The following is a 16,477-nucleotide window of genomic DNA, read 5'->3' as shown; positions in this document are numbered from 1 at the left end:
CCCCCCTCCTGGCTCACTCTTTTCCCACCCATTGTGCCTGTCTTTCCCCCATTACCTCTCTTGTACACCCCTTTCCCTCCTCTCTTCTCTCCACCTTTCCGCCCTTTCCCCCCATCACTCTTTTCTCTTCCCCCTCCACCCTCTCTACCACCCTTTCTTCCCCCTCCCCCTTACCTTCCCCCCCTCCCCCATAGCTACCGCCCCTCCCCCATATCTTCCCCCCTCAGCTTCCCCCCTCAGCTTCCCCCCTTACCTTCCCCCTTCCCCCTCAGCTTTCCCCCTCCCCCATATCTTCCCCTTCCCCCCTTACCTTCCCCATTCCCCCCTTACCTTCCCCCTCCCCCTTAGCTTCCCCCCTCCCCCTCATCTTTCCCTCTTCCCCTTCCCCCTTATCTTCCCCCTTCCCCCTTATCTTCCCCCCTCCCCCTTATCTCCCCCCCTCCGTTCCTTCTACCTCTCTTTTCCCACTCTCCCCCTTTTCCCACCAAATCCCTCTCCACCTTACTCCCCTCTCTCCTGTTACTCTCTTCTCCCTCCCCCACCCTGCCACTCTCTTCTCCCCCCCACCCTGCCACTCTCTTCTCCCTCCCCACCCCTGCCACTCTCTTCTACCCCCACCCTGCCACTCTCTTCTCCCCCCACCCTGCACTCTCTTCTCCCCCCACCCTGCCACTCTCTTCTCCCCCCACCCTGCCACTCTCTTCTCCCTCCCACCCTGCCACTCTCTTCTCCCTCCCCACCCTGCCACTCTCTTCTCCCTCCCCACCCCTGCCACTCTCTTCTCCCCCCACCCTGCCACTCTCTTCTCCCTCCGCACCCTGCCACTCTCTTCTCCCCCCACCCTGACACTCTCTTCTCCCCCCACCCTGCACTCTCTTCTCCCCCCACCCTGCCACTCTCTTCTCCCCCCACCCCTGCCACTCTCTTCTCCCCCCACCCTGCCACTCTCTTCTCCCCCCACCCTGCCACTCTCTTCTCCCCCCACCCTGCCACTCTCTTCTCCCCCCACCCTGCCACTCTCTTCTCCCCCCACCCTGCCACTCTCTTCTCCCCACCCTGCCACTCTCTTCTCCCCCCACCCTGCCACTCTCTTCTCCCCCCACCCTGCCACTCTCTTCTCCCCCCCACCCTACCACTCTCTTCTCCCCCCACCCTGCCACTCTCTTCTCCCCCCACCCTGCCACTCTCTTCTCCCCCCACCCTGCCACTCTCTTCTCCCCCCACCCTGCCACTCTCTTCTCCCCCCACCCTGCCACTCTCTTCTCCCCCCACCCTGCCACTCTCTTCTCCCCCCACCCTGCCACTCTCTTCTCCCCCCACACTGCCACTCTCTTCTCCCCCCACCCTGCCACTCTCTTCTCCCTCCCCACCCTGCCACTCTCTTCTCCCCCACCCTGCCACTCTCTTCTCCCCCCCACCCTGCCACTCTCTTCTCCCCCCACCCTGCCACTCTCTTCTCCCCCCACCTTGCCACTCTCTTCTCCCCCCACCCTGCCACTCTCTTCTCCACCCACCCTGCCACTCTCTTCTGCCCCCACCCTGCCACTCTCTTCTCCCCCCACCCTGCCACTCTCTTGTCCGCCCCCCCCGCTGCTCTCTGTCCGCCCCCCCCGCCACTCTCTGTCCGCCCCCCCCCACCACTCTCTGTCCGCCCCCCCTCCACTCTCTGTCCGCCCCCGCCGCCACTCTCTTTGTTCGCGCCCCCCCCCGCCGTCACTCTCTTCATTCCCCCCCCCGTCACTCTCGTCCTCTTCCTCCCCCAGACCACTCATGGCTCCTGTCTCCTTTTCCCCCCTTGCGTCCTTCCCCCCTTACCTTCCCCTCTCCCCCCTTAGCTTCCCCCCTCCCCCTCATTTTCCCCTCTTCCCCCTTCCCCCTTATCTTCCCCCCTTCCCCCTTATCTTCCCCCCTTCCCCCTTATCTTCCCCCCTCCCCCTTATCTCCCCCCTCCGTTCCTTCTACAACTCTTTTCCCACTCTCCCCCTTTTCCCACCAAATCCCTCTCCACCTTACTCCCCTCTCTCCTGCCACTCTCTTCTCCCTCCCCACCCTGCCACTCTCTTCTCCCCCCACCCTGCCACTCTCCTTCTCCCTCCCCCACCCTGCCACTCTCTTCTCCCCCCACCCTGCCACTCTCTTTCTCCCCCCACCCTGCCACTCTCTTCTCCCCCCACCCTGCCACTCTCTTCTTCCCCCACCCTGACACTCTCTTCTCCCCCCACCCTGCCACTCTCTTCTTCCCCCACCCTGCCACTCTCTTCTTCCCCCACCCCTGCCACTCTCTTCTTCCCCCACCCTGCCACTCTCTTCTCCCTCCCCCACCCTGCCACTCTCTTCTCCCTCCCCCACCCTGCCACTCTCTTCTCCCCCCACCCTGCCACTCTCTTCTCCCCCCACCCTGCCACTCTCTTCTCCCCCCCCACCCTGCCACTCTCTTCTCCCCCCACCCTGCCACTCTCTTCTCCCCCCACCCTGCCACTCTCTTCTCCCCCCACCCTGCCACTCTCTTCTCCCCCCACCCTGCCACTCTCTTCTCCCCCCACCCTGCCACTCTCTTCTCCCCCCACCCTGCCACTCTCTTCTCCCTCCCCACCCTGCCTCTCTCTTCTCCCTCCCCACCCTGCCTCTCTCTTCTCCCTCCCCACCCTGCCACTCTCTTCTCCTCCCCACCCTGCCACTCTCTTCTCCCCCCCCACCCTGCCACTCTCTTCTCTCTCCCCACCCTGCCACTCTCTTCTCCCCCCCCCACCCTGCCACTCTCTTCTCCCCCCCCCACCCTGCCACTCTCTTCCTCCCCCCCCCACCCTGCCACTCTCTTCTCCCCCCCACCCTGCCACTCTCTTCTCCCCCCCCCACCCTGCCACTAATCTCCCCCCCACCCTGCCACTCTCTTCTCCCCCCCCCACCATGCCACTCTCTTCTCCCCCCCCCATGCCCTCTCCACTGCCACTTTCTTCTCCCCCCCACCCTGCCACTCTCTTCTCCCCCCCACCATGCCACTTTCTTCTCCCCCCCCACCATGCCACTTTCTTCTCCCCCCCCACCCTGCCACTCTCTTCTCCCCCCCACCCTGCCACTCTCTTCTCCCCCCCACCCTGCACTCTCATCTCCCCCCCGCCACTCCTCTTGGTCCCCCGGCCACTCTCTTGTCCCCCCCGGCCACTCTCTTGGTCCCCCCGGCCACTCTCTTGGTCCCCCCGGCCACTCTCTTGGTCCCCCCGGCCACTCTCTTGGTCGCCCTCCTGGCCGGCCACTCTCTTGGTCCCCCACGGCCACAATCTTGGTCCCCCCGGCCACTCTCTTGGTCCTCCCCGCCACTCTCTGTCCGCCCCCCCCGCCACTCTCTGTCCGCCCCCCCCCGCCACCTCTCTGTCCGCCCCCCCCACCACTCTCTTTCCGCCCCCCCCACCACTCTCTGTCCGCCCCCCCGCCACTCTCTGTCCGCCCCCCCCGCCACTCTCTGTCCATCCCCCCCCCGCCACTCTCTGTCCGCCCCCCCCCCGCCTCTCTCTGTCCGCCCCCCCCCCCGCCTCTCTCTGTCCGCCCCCCCGCCACTCTCTTTGTTCGCCCCCCGCCACTCTCTTCGTTCGCCCCCCCTTGCCGTCACTCTCTTCATTCCCCCCTCCCCCGTCACTCTCGTCCTCTTCCTCCCCCAGACCCCTCATGCCCCTGTCTCCTTTTCCCCCCTTGCGTCTCTTTCCTCTCTCCCCTAACACCTCTTACCCCTCCACGCCTCTCTCTGCTCTGCCCTAACACCTCTTACCCCTCCCCGCCTCTTTCCGCTCTCCCCCTAACACCTCTTACCCCTCCCCGCCTCTCTCCCGCTCTCCCCTAACACCTCTTACCCCTCCCGCCTCTCTCCGCTCTCCCCTAACACCTCTTACCCCTTCCCGCCTTTCTCCGCTCTCCCCTAACACCCTCTTACCCCTCTGCGCCTCTCTCCCCCTAACACCTCTTACCCCTCCCCGCCTCTCTCCGCTCTCTTTCGCGCTCTCCGCTAACACCTCTTACCCCTCCGCGCCTCTCTCCCCTAACACCTCTTACCCCTCCCAGACTCTCTCCGCTCTCCCCTAACACCTCTTACCCCTCCCTGCCTCTCTCCGCTCTCTGCTATCACCTCTTACCCCTCCGCGCCTCTCTCCCCTCTCCCCTAACACCTCTTACCCCTCCGTGCCTCTCTCCGCTCTCCCCTAACACCTCTTACCCCTCATACCTCTCTCCCCTCACACCTCTTACCCTTCCCCGCCTCTCTCCGCTCTCCCCTAACACCTCTTACCCCTCCCCGCCTCTCTCCCCTAACACCTCTTACCCCTCTCCGCCTCTCTCCCCTAACACCTCTTACCCCTCCGCGCCTCTCTCCCCTAACACCTCTTACCCCTCCCCGTCTCTCTCCGCTCTCCCCTAACACCTCTTACCCCTCCCCGCCTCTCTCCGCTCTCCCCTAACACATCTTACCCCTCCGCGCCTCTCTCCGCTCTACCCTAACACCTCTTACCCCTCCCCGCCTCTCTCCGCTCTCCCCTAACACCTCTTACCCCTCCGCGCCTCTCTCCGCTCTCCCCTAACACCTTTTACCCCTCCGCGCCTCTCTCCGCTCTCCCCTAACACCTCTTACCCCTCCGCGCCTCTCTCTGCTCTCCCCTAACACCTCTTACCCCTCCGCGCCTCTCTCCGCTCTCCCCTAACACCTCTTACCCCTCCCGCCTCTCTCCGCTCTCCCCTAACACCTCTTACCCCTCCGCGCCTCTCTCCGCTCTCCCCTAACACCTCTTACCCCTCCGCGCCTCTCTCCGCTCTCCCCTAACACCTCTTACCCCTCCGCGCCTCTCTCCGCTCTCCCCTAACATCTCTTACCCCTCCGCGCCTCTCTCCGCTCTCCCCTAATACCTCTTACCCCTCCGCGCCTCTCTCCGCTCTCCCCTAACACCTCTTACCCCTCCCCGCCTCTCTCCGCTCTCCCCTAACACCTCTTACCCCTCCGCGCCTCTCTCCGCTCTCCCCTAACACCTCTTACCCCTCCGCGCCTCTCCCCGCTAACACCTCTTACCCCTCCGCGCCTCTCTCCGCTAACACCTCTTACCCCTCCGCGCCTCTCTCCGCTCTCCGCTAACACCTCTTACCCCTCCCGCCTCTCTCCTCTAACACCTCTTACCCCTCAGCACCTCTCCCCGCTAACACCTCTTACCCCTCCGCGCCTCTCTCCGCTCTCCGATAACACCTCTTACCCCTCCCGCCTCTCTCCTCTAACACCTCTTACCCCTCCCCAGCTCTCCGCTCTCCGCTAACACCTCTTACCCCTCCGCGCCTCTCTCCGCTCAGTTTGCAGCTTGGGTGGATGCTGTTGTCTTTGTCTTCAGTCTGGAGGATGAAATCAGCTTTCAGACCGTGTATAATTACTACCTGCGACTGTCCAGTTACCGCAACACGGCTGATGTACCCATGGTGCTGGTAGGGACGCAAGGTGAGGATAGCATGCTCAATCTGCACCTCCCCGCCTCTCTCTGCACCTCCCCGCCTCTCTCTGCACCTCCCCGTCTCTCTCTGCACCTCCCCGCCTCTCTCTGCACCTCCCCGCCTCTCTCTGCACCTCCCCGCCTCTCTCTGCTCCTCCCCGCCTCTCTCTGCACCTCCCCGCCTCTCTCTGCACCTCCCCACCTCTCTCTGCACCTCCCCGCCTCTCTCTGCGCCTCCCCGCCTCTCTCTGCGCCTCCCCGCCTCTCTCTGCGCCTCCCCGCCTCTCTCTGCACCTTCCCGCCTCTCTCTGCTCCTCCCCGCCTCTCTCTGCACCTCCCCACCTCTCTCTGCACCTCCCCGCCTCTCTCTGCACCTCCCCACCTCTCTCTGCTCCTCCCCGCCTCTCTCTGCACCTCCCCACCTCTCTCTGCACCTCCCCGCCTCTCTCTGCACCTCCCCGCCTCTCCGCACCTCCCCGCCTCTCTCTGCACCTCCCCGCCTCTCTCTGCACCTCCCCGCCTCTCTCTGCTCCTCCCCGCCTCTCTCTGCACCTCCCCGCCTCTCTCTGCACCTCCCCACCTCTCTCTGCACCTCCCCGCCTCTCTCTGCACCTCCCCGCCTCTCTCTGCGCCTCCCCGCCTCTCTCTGCGCCTCCCCGCCTCTCTCTGCACCTCCCCGCTTCTCTCTGCACCTCCCCGCCTCTCCGCACCTCCCCGCCTCTCTCTGCGCCTCCCCCGCCTGTCTCTGCGCCTCCCCGCCTCTCTCTGCACCTCCCCGCCTCTCTCTGCACCTCCCCGCCTCTCTCTGCACCTCCCCGCCTCTCTCTGCGCCTCCTCGCCTCTCTCCGCACCTCCCCGCCTCTTTCTGCACCTCCCCGCCTCTCTCTGCGTCTCCCCGCCTCTCTCTGCGCCTCCCCGCCTCTCTCTGCTCCTCCCCGCCTCTCTCTGCACCTCCCCGCCTCTCTCTGCGCCTCCCCGCCTCTCTCTGCACCTCCCCGCTTCTCTCTGCACCTCCCCGCCTCTCTCTGCGCCTCCCCGCCTCTCTCTGCGCCTCCCCGCCTCTCTCTGCACCTCCCCGCTTCTCTCTGCACCTCCCCGCCTCTCTCTGCGCCTCCCCCGCCTGTCTCTGCACCTCCCCGCCCCTCTCTGCACCTCCCCGCCTCTCTCTGCACCTCCCCGCCTCTCTCTGCACCTCCCCGCCTCTCTCTGCACCTCCCCGCCTCTCTCTGCACCTCCCCGTCTCTCTCTGCACCTTCCCGCCTCTCTCTGCACCTCCCCGCCTCTCTCTGCACCTCCCCGCCTCTCTCTGCACCTCCCCGCCTCTCTCTGCACCTCCCCGTCTCTCTCTGCACCTCCCCGCCTCTCTCTGCACCTCCCCGCCTCTCTCTGCACCTCCCCGTCTCTCTCTGCGCCTCCCCGCCTCTCTCTGCGCCTCCCCGCCTCTCTCTGCACCTCCCCGCCTCTCTCTGCGTCTCCCCGCTTCTCTCTGCGCCTCCCCGCCTCTCTCTGCGCCTCCCCGCCTCTCTCTGCGCCTCCCCGTCTCTCTCTGCTCATCCCTGCCTCTCTCTGCTCATCCCCGCCTCTCTCTGCTCCTCCCCGCCTCTCTCTGCGCCTCCCCACCTCTCTCTGCGCCTCCCCGCCTCTCTCTGCACCTCCCCGCCTCTCTCTGCGCCTCCCCGCCTCTCTCTGCGCCTCCCCGCCTCTCTCTGCACCTCCCCGCCTCCCTCTGCACCTCCCCGCCTCTCTCTGCACCTCCCCACCTCTCTGCGCCTCCCCGCCTCTCTCTGCTCCTCCCCGCCTCTCTCTGCCCATCCCCGCCTCTCTCTGCCTGGCGCCTCTCTGCTCCTCCCCGCCTCTCTCTGCGCCTCCCCACCTCTCTCTGCGCCTCCCCACCTCTCTGCTCCTCCCCGCCTCTCTCTGCACCTCCCCGCCTCTCTCTGCGCCTCCCCGCCTCTCTCTGCGCCTCCCCGCCTCTCTCTGCACCTCCCCGCCTCCCTCTGCACCTCCCCGCCTCTCTCTGCACCTCCCCGCCTCTCTCTGCACCTCCCCGCCTCTCTCTGCACCTCCCCGCCTCTCTCTGCACCTCCTCGCCTCTCTACACCTCCCCGTCTCTCTCTGCTCATCCCCGCCTCTCTCTGCCTGGCGCCTCTCTGCTCCTCCCCGCCTCTCTCTGCGCCTCCCCACCTCTCTCTGCCCATCCCCGCCTCTCTCTGCCTGGCGCCTCTCTGCTCCTCCCCGCCTCCCTCTGCACCTCCCCGCCTCTCTCTGCACCTCCCTGCCTCTCTCTGCACCTCCCCGCCTCTCTCTGCACCTCCCCGCCTCTCTCTGCTCCTCCCCGCCTCTCTCTGCACCTCCCCACCTCTCTCTGCGCCTCCCCGCCTCTCTCTGCCTGGCGCCTCTCTGCTCCTCCCCGCCTCTCTCTGCGCCTCCCCGCCTCTCTCTGCGCCTCCCCACCTCTCTGCTCCTCCCCGCCTCTCTCTGCGCCTCCCCCGCCTGTCTCTGCACCTCCCCGCCTCTCTCTGCGCCTCCCCGCCTGTCTCTGCACCTCCCCGCCTCTCTCTGCGCCTCCCCGCCTCTCTCTGCGCCTCCCCGCCTCTCTCTGCACCTCCCCGCCTCTCTCTGCTCATCCCCGCCTCTCTCTGCCCATCCCCGCCTCTCTCTGCTCCTCCCCACCTCTCTGCTCCTCCCCGCCTCTCTCTGCTCCTCCCCGCCTCTCTCTGCGCCTCCCCGCCTCTCTCTGCGCCTCCCCGCCTCTCTCTGCACCTCCCCACCTCTCTCTGCGCCTCCCCGCCTCTCTCTGCCCATCCCCGCCTCTCTCTGCTCCTCCCCACCTCTCTGCTCCTCCCCGCCTCTCTCTGCGCCTCCCCGCCTCTCTCTGCGCCTCCCCGCCTCTCTCTGCACCTCCCCACCTCTCTGCTCCTCCCCGCCTCTCTCTGCGCCTCCCCACCTCTCTCTGCGCCTCCCCACCTCTCTGCTCCTCCCCGCCTCTCTCTGCACCTCCCCGCCTCTCTCTGCGCCTCCCCGCCTCTCTCTGCGCCTCCCCGCCTCTCTCTGCACCTCCCCGCCTCCCTCTGCACCTCCCCGCCTCTCTCTGCTCCTCCCCGCCTCCCTCTGCACCTCCCCGCCTCTCTCTGCACCTCCCCGCCTCTCTCTGCACCTCCCCGCCTCTCTCTGCACCTCCCCGCCTCTCTCTGCTCCTCCCCGCCTCTCTCTGCACCTCCCCACCTCTCTCTGCACCTCCCCGCCTCTCTCTGCACCTCCTCGCCTCTCTACACCTCCCCGCCTCTCTCTGCGCCTCCCTGCCTCTCTCTGCACCTCCCCGCCTCTCTCTGCACCTCCCCGCCTCTCTCTGCACCTCCCCGCCTCTCTCTGAGCCTCCCCGCCTTTCTCTGCGTCTCCCCGCCTCTCTCTGCACCTCCCCGCCTCTCTCTGCACCTCCCCGCCTCTCTCTGCACCTCCCCGCCTCTCTCTGCGCCTCCCCGCCTCTCTCTGCACCTCCCCGTCTCTCTCTGCACCTCCCCGCCTCTCTCTGCGTCTCCCCGCCTCTCTCTGCACCTCCCCGCCTCTCTGCACCTCCCAGCCTCTCTTCACCTCCCCGCCTCTCTCTGCACCTCCCCGCCTCTCTCTGCGCCTCCCCACCTCTCTCTGCTCCTCCCCGCCTCTCTCTGCACCTCCCCGCCTCTCTCTGCTCCTCCCCGCCTCTCTCTGCTCCTCCCCGCCTCTCTCTGCACCTCCCCGCCTCTCTCTGCGCCTCCCCGCCTCTCTCTGCGCCTCCCCGCCTCTCTCTGCACCTCCCCGCCTCTCTCTGCTCCTCCCCGCCTCTCTCTGCACCTCCCCGCCTCTCTCTGCACCTCCCCGCCTTTCTCTGCGCCTCCCCGCCTCTCTCTGCTCCTCCCCGCCTCTCTCTGCACCTCCCGCCTCTCTCTGCTCCTCCCCGCCTCTCTCTGCGCCTCCCCGCCTCTCTCTGCACCTCCCAGCCTCTCTCTGCTCCTCCCCACCTCTCTCTGCTCCTCCTGCCTCTCTCTGCACCTCCCTGCCTCTCTCTGCACCTCCCCGCCTCTCTCTGCACCTCCCCGCCTCTCTCTGCACCTCCCCGCCTCTCTCTGCACCTCCCTGCCTCTCTCTGCACCTCCCCGCCTCTCTCTGCGTCTTCTCGCCTCTCTCTGCACCTCCCCGCCTCTCTCTGCGTCTTCTCGCCTCTCTCTGCGCCTCCCCGCCTCTCTCTGCTCCTCCTGCCTCTCTCTACACCTCCCCGCCTCTCTCTGCACCTCCCCGCCTCTCTCTGCACCTCCCCGCCTCTCTCTGCACCTCCCCGCCTCTCTCTGCGTCTTCTCGCCTCTCTGCACCTCCCCGCCTCTCTTTGCGCCTCCCCGCCTCTCTCTGCTCCTCCCCGCCCCTCTCTGCACCTCCCCGCCTCTCTCTGCACCTCCCCGCCTCTCTCTGCGTCTTCTCGCCTCTCTGCACCTCCCCGCCTCTCTCTGCACCTCCCCGCCTCTCTCTGCACCTCCCCGCCTCTCTCTGCACCTCCCCGCCTCTCTGCGCCTCCCCGCCTCTCTCTGCGCCTCCCCGCCTCTCTGCTCCTCCCTGCCTCTCTCTGCACCTCCCCGCCTCTCTCTGGGATGAGGGGGCAGGGCAGTGGGGCATGAGAGGTCAGTGGAGAGGGGCACTCCCCACTGGGAGTGTAAGTGAGAGGCGTTAGGGAGACAGCTCTCCACTGGGAGTGTAAGTGAGAGGCGTTAGGGAGACAGCTCCCCACTGGGAGTGTAAGTGAGAGGCGTTAGGGAGACAGCTCCCCTGCTCCCCACTGGGAGTGTAAGTGAGAGGCGTTAGGGAGACAGCTCCCCTGCTCCCCACTGGGAGTGTAAGTGAGAGGCGTTAGGGAGACAGCTCCCCACTGGGAGTGTAAGTGAGAGGCGTTAGGGAGACAGCTCCCCACTGGGAGTGTAAGTGAGAGGCGTTAGGGAGACTGCTCCCCACTGGGAGTGTAAGTGAGAGGCGTTAGGGAGACAGCTCGCAGCTCCCCACTGGGAGTGTAAGTGAGAGGCGTTAGGGAGACAGCTCCCCACTGGGAGTGTAAGTGAGAGGCGTTAGGGAGACAGCTCCCCACTGGGAGTGTAAGTGAGAGGCGTTAGGGAGACAGGTCCCCACTGGGAGTGTAAGTGAGAGAGGCGTTAAGGAGACAGCTCCCCACTGGGAGTGTAAGTGAGAGGCGTTAGGGAGACAGCTTCCCACTGGGAGTGTAAGTGAGAGGCGTTAGGGAGACAGCTCTCCACTGGGAGTGTAAGTGAGAGGCGTTAGGGAGACAGCTCCCCACTGGGAGTGTAAGTGAGAGGCGTTAGGGAGACAGCTCCCCACTGGGAGTGTAAGTGAGAGGCGTTAGGGAGACAGCTCCCCACTGGGAGTGTAAGTGAGAGGCGTTAGGGAGACAGCTCCCCACTGGGAGTGTAAGTGAGAGGCGTTAGGGAGACAGCTCCCCACTGGGAGTGTAAGTGAGAGGCGTTAGGGAGACAGCTCCCCTGCTCCCCACTGGGAGTGTAAGTGAGAGGCGTTAGGGAGACAGCTCCCCACTGGGAGTGTAAGTGAGAGGCGTTAGGGAGACAGGTCCCCACTGGGAGTGTAAGTGAGAGGCGTTAGGGAGACAGCTTCCCACTGGGAGTGTAAGTGAGAGGCGTTAGGGAGACAGCTCCCCACTGGGAGTGTTAGTGAGAGGCGTTAGGGAGACAGGTCCCCACTGGGAGTGTAAGTGAGAGGCGTTAGGGAGACAGCTCCCCACTGGGAGTGTAAGTGAGAGGCGTTAGGGAGACAGCTCCCCACTGGGAGTGTAAGTGAGAGGCGTTAGGGAGACAGCTCCCCACTGGGAGTGTAAGTGAGAGGCGTTAGGGAGACAGCTCCCCACTGGGAGTGTAAGTGAGAGGCGTTAGGGAGACAGCTCCCCAATGGGAGTGTAAGTGAGAGGCGTTAGGGAGACAGCTCCCCACTGGGAGTGTAAGTGAGAGGCGTTAGGGAGACTGCTCTCCCCTGCCCCCTCATGCCCCTCCCCGCCTCTCTCTGCGCCTCCCAGCCTCTCTCTGCTCCTCCCCACCTCTCTCTGCTCCTCCTGCCTCTCTCTGCACCTCCCCGCCTCTCTCTGTTGCTCCCCGCCTCTCTCTGCACCTCCCCGCCTCTCTCTGCACCTCCCCGCCTCTCTGCACCTCCCCGCCTCTCTCTGCCCCTCCCCGCCTCTCTCTGCGTCTCCCCACCTCTCTCTGCGCCTCCCCGCCTCTCTCTGCGTCTCCCCACCTCTCTCTGCACTACCTCGCGCCTCTCTCTGCACCTCCCCACCTCTCTCTGCGCCTCCCCGCCTCTCTCTGCGTCTCCCCACCTCTCTCTGCGCCTCCCCGCCTCTCTCTGCGTCTCCCCACCTCTCTCTGCGCCTCCCCGCCTCTCTCTGCGTCTCCCCACCTCTCTCTGCACTACCTCGCGCCTCTCTCTGCGTCTCCCCGCCTCTCTCTGCGCCTCCCCGCCTCTCTCTGCGTCTCCCCACCTCTCTCTGCGCCTTCCCGCCTCTCTCTGCGTCTCCCCGCCTCTCTCTGCGCCTCCCCGCCTCTCTCTGCGTCTCCCCGCCTCTCTCTGCTCCTCCCCGCCTCTCTCTGCGTCTCCCCGCTTCTCTCTGCACTACTTCGCACCTCTGCGCCCCCTCATTCACCTATTCTCCGCCCCCTCATGCCCCTCTCCTCTGTCCCCTCATGACCCTCTTCTCCACACCCTCATGCCCCTCTCCTCTGTCCTCTGATGCCCCTCTCCTCTGCTTCATGCCCCTCTCCCCTGCCCCCTCATGCCCCTCTCCTCCGTCCTCTCATGCCCCTCTCCTCTGCCCCCTCATGCCCCTCCCCTCTGCTTCATGCCCCTCTCCCCTGCCCCCTCATGCCCCTCTCCCCTGCCCACTCATGACCCACTCCCCGCCCCCTCATGCCCCTCCCCTGCCCCCTCATGCCCCTCCCCTGCCCCATCATGCTCCTCCCCTGCCCCCTCATGCTCCACTCCCCTGCCCCCTCATGCCCCACTCCCCTGCCCCCTCATGCCCCTCTCCTCCGTCCTCTCATACCCCACTCCCCTGCCCCCTCATGCCCCTCCCCTGCCCCCTCATGCCCCACTCCCCTGCCCCCTCATGCCCCACTCCCCTGCCCCCTCATGCCCCTCTCCTCCGTCCTCTCATACCCCACACCCCTGCCCCCTCATGCCCCTCCCCTGCCCCCTCATGCCCCACTCCCCTGCCCCCTCATGCCCCACTCCCCTGCCCCCTCATGCCCCTCTCCTCCGTCCTCTCATACCCTACTCCCCTGCCCCCTCATGCCCCTCTCCTCTGTCCTCTCATGCCCCTCTCCCCTGCCCCCTCATGCCCCTCCCCTGCCCACTCATGCCCCACTCCCCTGCCCCCTCATGCCCCTCCCCTGCCCCCTGATGCCCATCTCCTCCATCCTCTCATGCCCCTCTCCCCTGCCCACTCATGCCCCACTCCCCTGCCCCCTCATGCCCCTCCCCTGCCCCCTCATGCCCATCTCCTCCGTCCTCTCATGCCCCTCTCCCCTGCCCACTCATGCCCCACTCCCCTGCCCCCTCATGCCCCTCCCCTGCCCCCTCATGCCCCTCCCCTGCCCCCTCATGCCCGTCTCCCCTGCCCCCTCATGCCCCTCCCCTGCCCCCTCATGCCCCTCTCCCCTGCCCTCTCATGCCCCACTCCCCTGTCCTCTCATGCTCCACTCCCCTGTCCTCTCATGCTCCACTCCCCTGTCCTCTCATGCTCCACTCCCCTGTCCCCTTATGCCCCACTCCTTTGCCCCCTCATGCCCCTCCCCTGCCCCCTCATGCCCCTCTCCTCCGTCCTCTCATGCCCCACTCCCCTGCCCCCTCATGCCCCTCTCCTCCGTCCTCTCATGCCCCACTCCCCTGCCCCCTCATGCCCCTCTCCTCCGTCCTCTCATGCCCCACTCCTTTGCCCCCTCATGCTCCTCTCCTCCGTCTTCTCATGCTCCACTCCCCTGCCCCCTCATGCCCCACTTCCCTGCCCCCTTATGCCCCTCTCCCCTGCCCCCTCATGCCCCTCCCCTGCCCCCTCATGCCCCTCCCCTGCCCCCTCATGCCCCTCTCCGTCCTCTCATGCTCCACTCCCCTGCCCCCTCATGCCCGTCTCCCCTGCCCCCTCATGCCCCTCCCCTGCCCCCTCATGCCCCTCTCCCCTGCCCTCTCATGCCCCACTCCCCTGTCCTCTCATGCTCCACTCCCCTGTCCTCTCATGCTCCACTCCCCTGTCCCCTCATGCCCCACTCCTTTGCCCCCTCATGCCCCTCCCCTGCCCCCTCATGCCCCTCTCCTCCGTCCTCTCATGCCCCACTCCCCTGCCCCCTCATGCCCCTCTCCTCCGTCCTCTCATGCCCCACTCCCCTGCCCCCTCATGCCCCTCTCCTCCGTCCTCTCATGCCCCACTCCTTTGCCCCCTCATGCCCCTCTCCTCCGTCTTCTCATGCTCCACTCCCCTGCCCCCTCATGCCCCACTTCCCTGCCCCCTTTTGCCCCTCTCCCCTGCCCCCTCATGCCCCTCCCCTGCCCCCTCATGGCCCTCTCCTCCGTCCTCTCATGTCCCTCTCCTCCGTCCTCTCATGCCCCTCTCCCCTGCCCCCTCATGTCCCTCTCCTCCGTCCTCTCATGCCCCTCTCCCCTGCCCCCTCATGCCCCTCTCCTCCATCCACTCATGCCCGTCTCCCCTGCCCCCTCATGCCCGTCTCCCCTGCCCCCTCATGCCCGTCTCCCCTGCCCCCTCATGTCCCTCTCCTCCGTCCTCTCATGCCCGTCTCCCCTGCCCCCTCATGCCCGTCTCCCCTGCCCCCTCATGCCCCTCTCCCCTGCCCCCTCATGCCCGTCTCCCCTGCCCCCTCATGCCCCTCTCCCCTGCCCCCTCATGCCCGTCTCTCCTGCCCCCTCATGCCCGTCTCCCCTGCCCCCTCATGCCCGTCTCTCCTGCCCCCTCATGCCCGTCTCCCCTGCCCCCTCATGCCCGTCTCCCCTGCCCCCTCATGCCCGTCTCCCCTGCCCCCTCATGCCCGTCTCCCCTGCCCCCTCATGCCCCTCCCCTGCCCCCTCATGCCCCTCTTTTCCATCCACTCATGCCCGTCTCCCCTGCCCCCTCATGCCCCTCCCCTGCCCCCTCATGCCCCACTCCCCTGCCCCCTCATGCCCCTCTCCTCCATCCACTCATGCCCGTCTCCCCTGCCCCCTCATGCCCGTCTCCCCTGCCCCCTCATGTCCCTCTCCTCCGTCCTCTCATGCCCGTCTCCCCTGCCCCCTCATGCCCGTCTCCCCTGCCCCCTCATGCCCCTCTCCCCTGCCCCCTCATGCCCGTCTCCCCTGCCCCCTCATGCCCCTCTCCCCTGCCCCCTCATGCCCCTCTCCCCTGCCCCCTCATGCCCGTCTCCCCTGCCCCCTCATGCCCGTCTCCCCTGCCCCCTCATGCCCGTCTCCCCTGCCCCCTCATGCCCCTCTCCCCTGCCCCCTCATGCCCCTCTCCCCTGCCCCCTCATGCCCGTCTCCCCTGCCCCCTCATGCCCGTCTCCCCTGCCCCCTCATGTCCCTCTCCTCCGTCCTCTCATGCCCGTCTCCCCTGCCCCCTCATGCCCGTCTCCCCTGCCCCCTCATGCCCGTCTCCCCTGCCCCCTCATGCCCCTCTCCCCTGCCCCCTCATGCCCGTCTCCCCTGCCCCCTCATGCCCCTCTCCCCTGCCCCCTCATGCCCGTCTCCCCTGCCCCCTCATGCCCGTCTCCCCTGCCCCCTCATGCCCCTCTCCCCTGCCCCCTCATGCCCCTCTCCCCTGCCCCCTCATGCCTGTCTCTCCTGCCCCCTCATGCCCGTCTCCCCTGCCCCCTCATGCCCGTCTCTCCTGCCCCCTCATGCCCGTCTCCCCTACCCCCTCATGCCCGCCTCCCCTGCCCCCTCATGCCCCTCTCCCCTGCCCCCTCATGCCCGTCTCCCCTGCCCCCTCATGCCCCTCTCCCCTGCCCCCTCATGCCCGTCTCTCCTGCCCCCTCATGCCCGTCTCCCCTGCCCCCTCATGCCCGTCTCCCCTGCCCCCTCATGCCCGTCTCTCCTGCCCCCTCATGCCCGTCTCCCCTACCCCCTCATGCCCGTCTCCCCTGCCCCCTCATGCCCGTCTCCCCTGCCCCCTCATGCCCCTCTCCTCCGTCCTCTCATGCCCCTCCCCTGCCCCCTCATGCCCCTCTCCTCCGTCCTCTCATGCCCCACTCCCCTGCCCCCTCATGCCCGTCTCCCCTGCCCCCTCATGCCCGTCTCCCCTGCCCCCTCATGCCCCTCCCCTGCCCCCTCATGCCCGTCTCCCCTGCCCCCTCATTCCCGCCTCCCCTGCCCCCTCATTCCCGCCTCCCCTGCCCCCTCATGCCCGTCTCCCCTGCCCCCTCATGCCCGTCTCCCCTGCCCCCTCATTCCCCTCTCCCCTGCCCCCTCATGCCCGTCTCCCCTGCCCCCTCATTCCCCTCTCCCCTGCCCCCTCATGTCCCTCTCCCCTTTCCCCTCATGCCCGTCTCCCCTGCCCCCCCTCATGCCCGTCTCCCCTGCCCCCTCATGCCCGTCTCCTGTACCCCCTCGCGCCGTTACAATTGTTGTGCTCTCTGACTCCAGATGCCATCAGTGCCACCAACCCACGGGTGATAGACGACTCTCGTGCTCGGAAACTCTCCAATGACCTGAAGCGCTGCACTTACTATGAGACCTGCGCCACCTACGGGCTCAATGTGGAGCGTGTCTTCCAGGACGGTGAGCACAGGGGAGGGGCAGTGGGGCAGGGAGAGGGTATGGTGAGCACAGGGGAGGGGCAGTGGGGCAGGGAGGAGGTATGGTGAGCACAGGGGAGGGGCAGTGGGGCAGGGAGGGGGTATGGTGAGCACAGGGGAGGGGCAGTGGGGCAGGGAGGAGGTATGGTGAGCACAGGGGAGGGGCAGTGGGGCAGGGAGGGGGTATGGTGAGCACAGGGGAGGGGC

The 16,477-nt window shown here is 67.2% G+C and overlaps 1 protein-coding gene across 1 annotated transcript in view; it reads left to right on the top strand.

The window, feature by feature from the left end:
- Positions 1-5,267: 5,267 nt before the first annotated feature.
- LOC142485981 (arf-GAP with GTPase, ANK repeat and PH domain-containing protein 3-like) overlaps positions 5,268-16,477 on the top strand; it is a gene marked incomplete at both ends in the record, with an annotated part of 188,938 nt that continues 177,728 nt past the window's right edge. Inside the window, 2 exons of the mRNA XM_075584637.1 lie at positions 5,268-5,461; positions 16,119-16,253. Coding sequence (XP_075440752.1) covers positions 5,268-5,461; positions 16,119-16,253 — 329 coding nt within the window. The remainder of the gene's footprint in view (positions 5,462-16,118; positions 16,254-16,477) is intronic.

The sequence above is a fragment of the Ascaphus truei genome, unplaced genomic scaffold, assembly GCF_040206685.1.
Source record: "Ascaphus truei isolate aAscTru1 unplaced genomic scaffold, aAscTru1.hap1 HAP1_SCAFFOLD_693, whole genome shotgun sequence".
NCBI classification, from domain to species: domain Eukaryota; kingdom Metazoa; phylum Chordata; class Amphibia; order Anura; family Ascaphidae; genus Ascaphus; species Ascaphus truei.
This window is presented reverse-complemented; position numbering and strand designations above follow the sequence as displayed.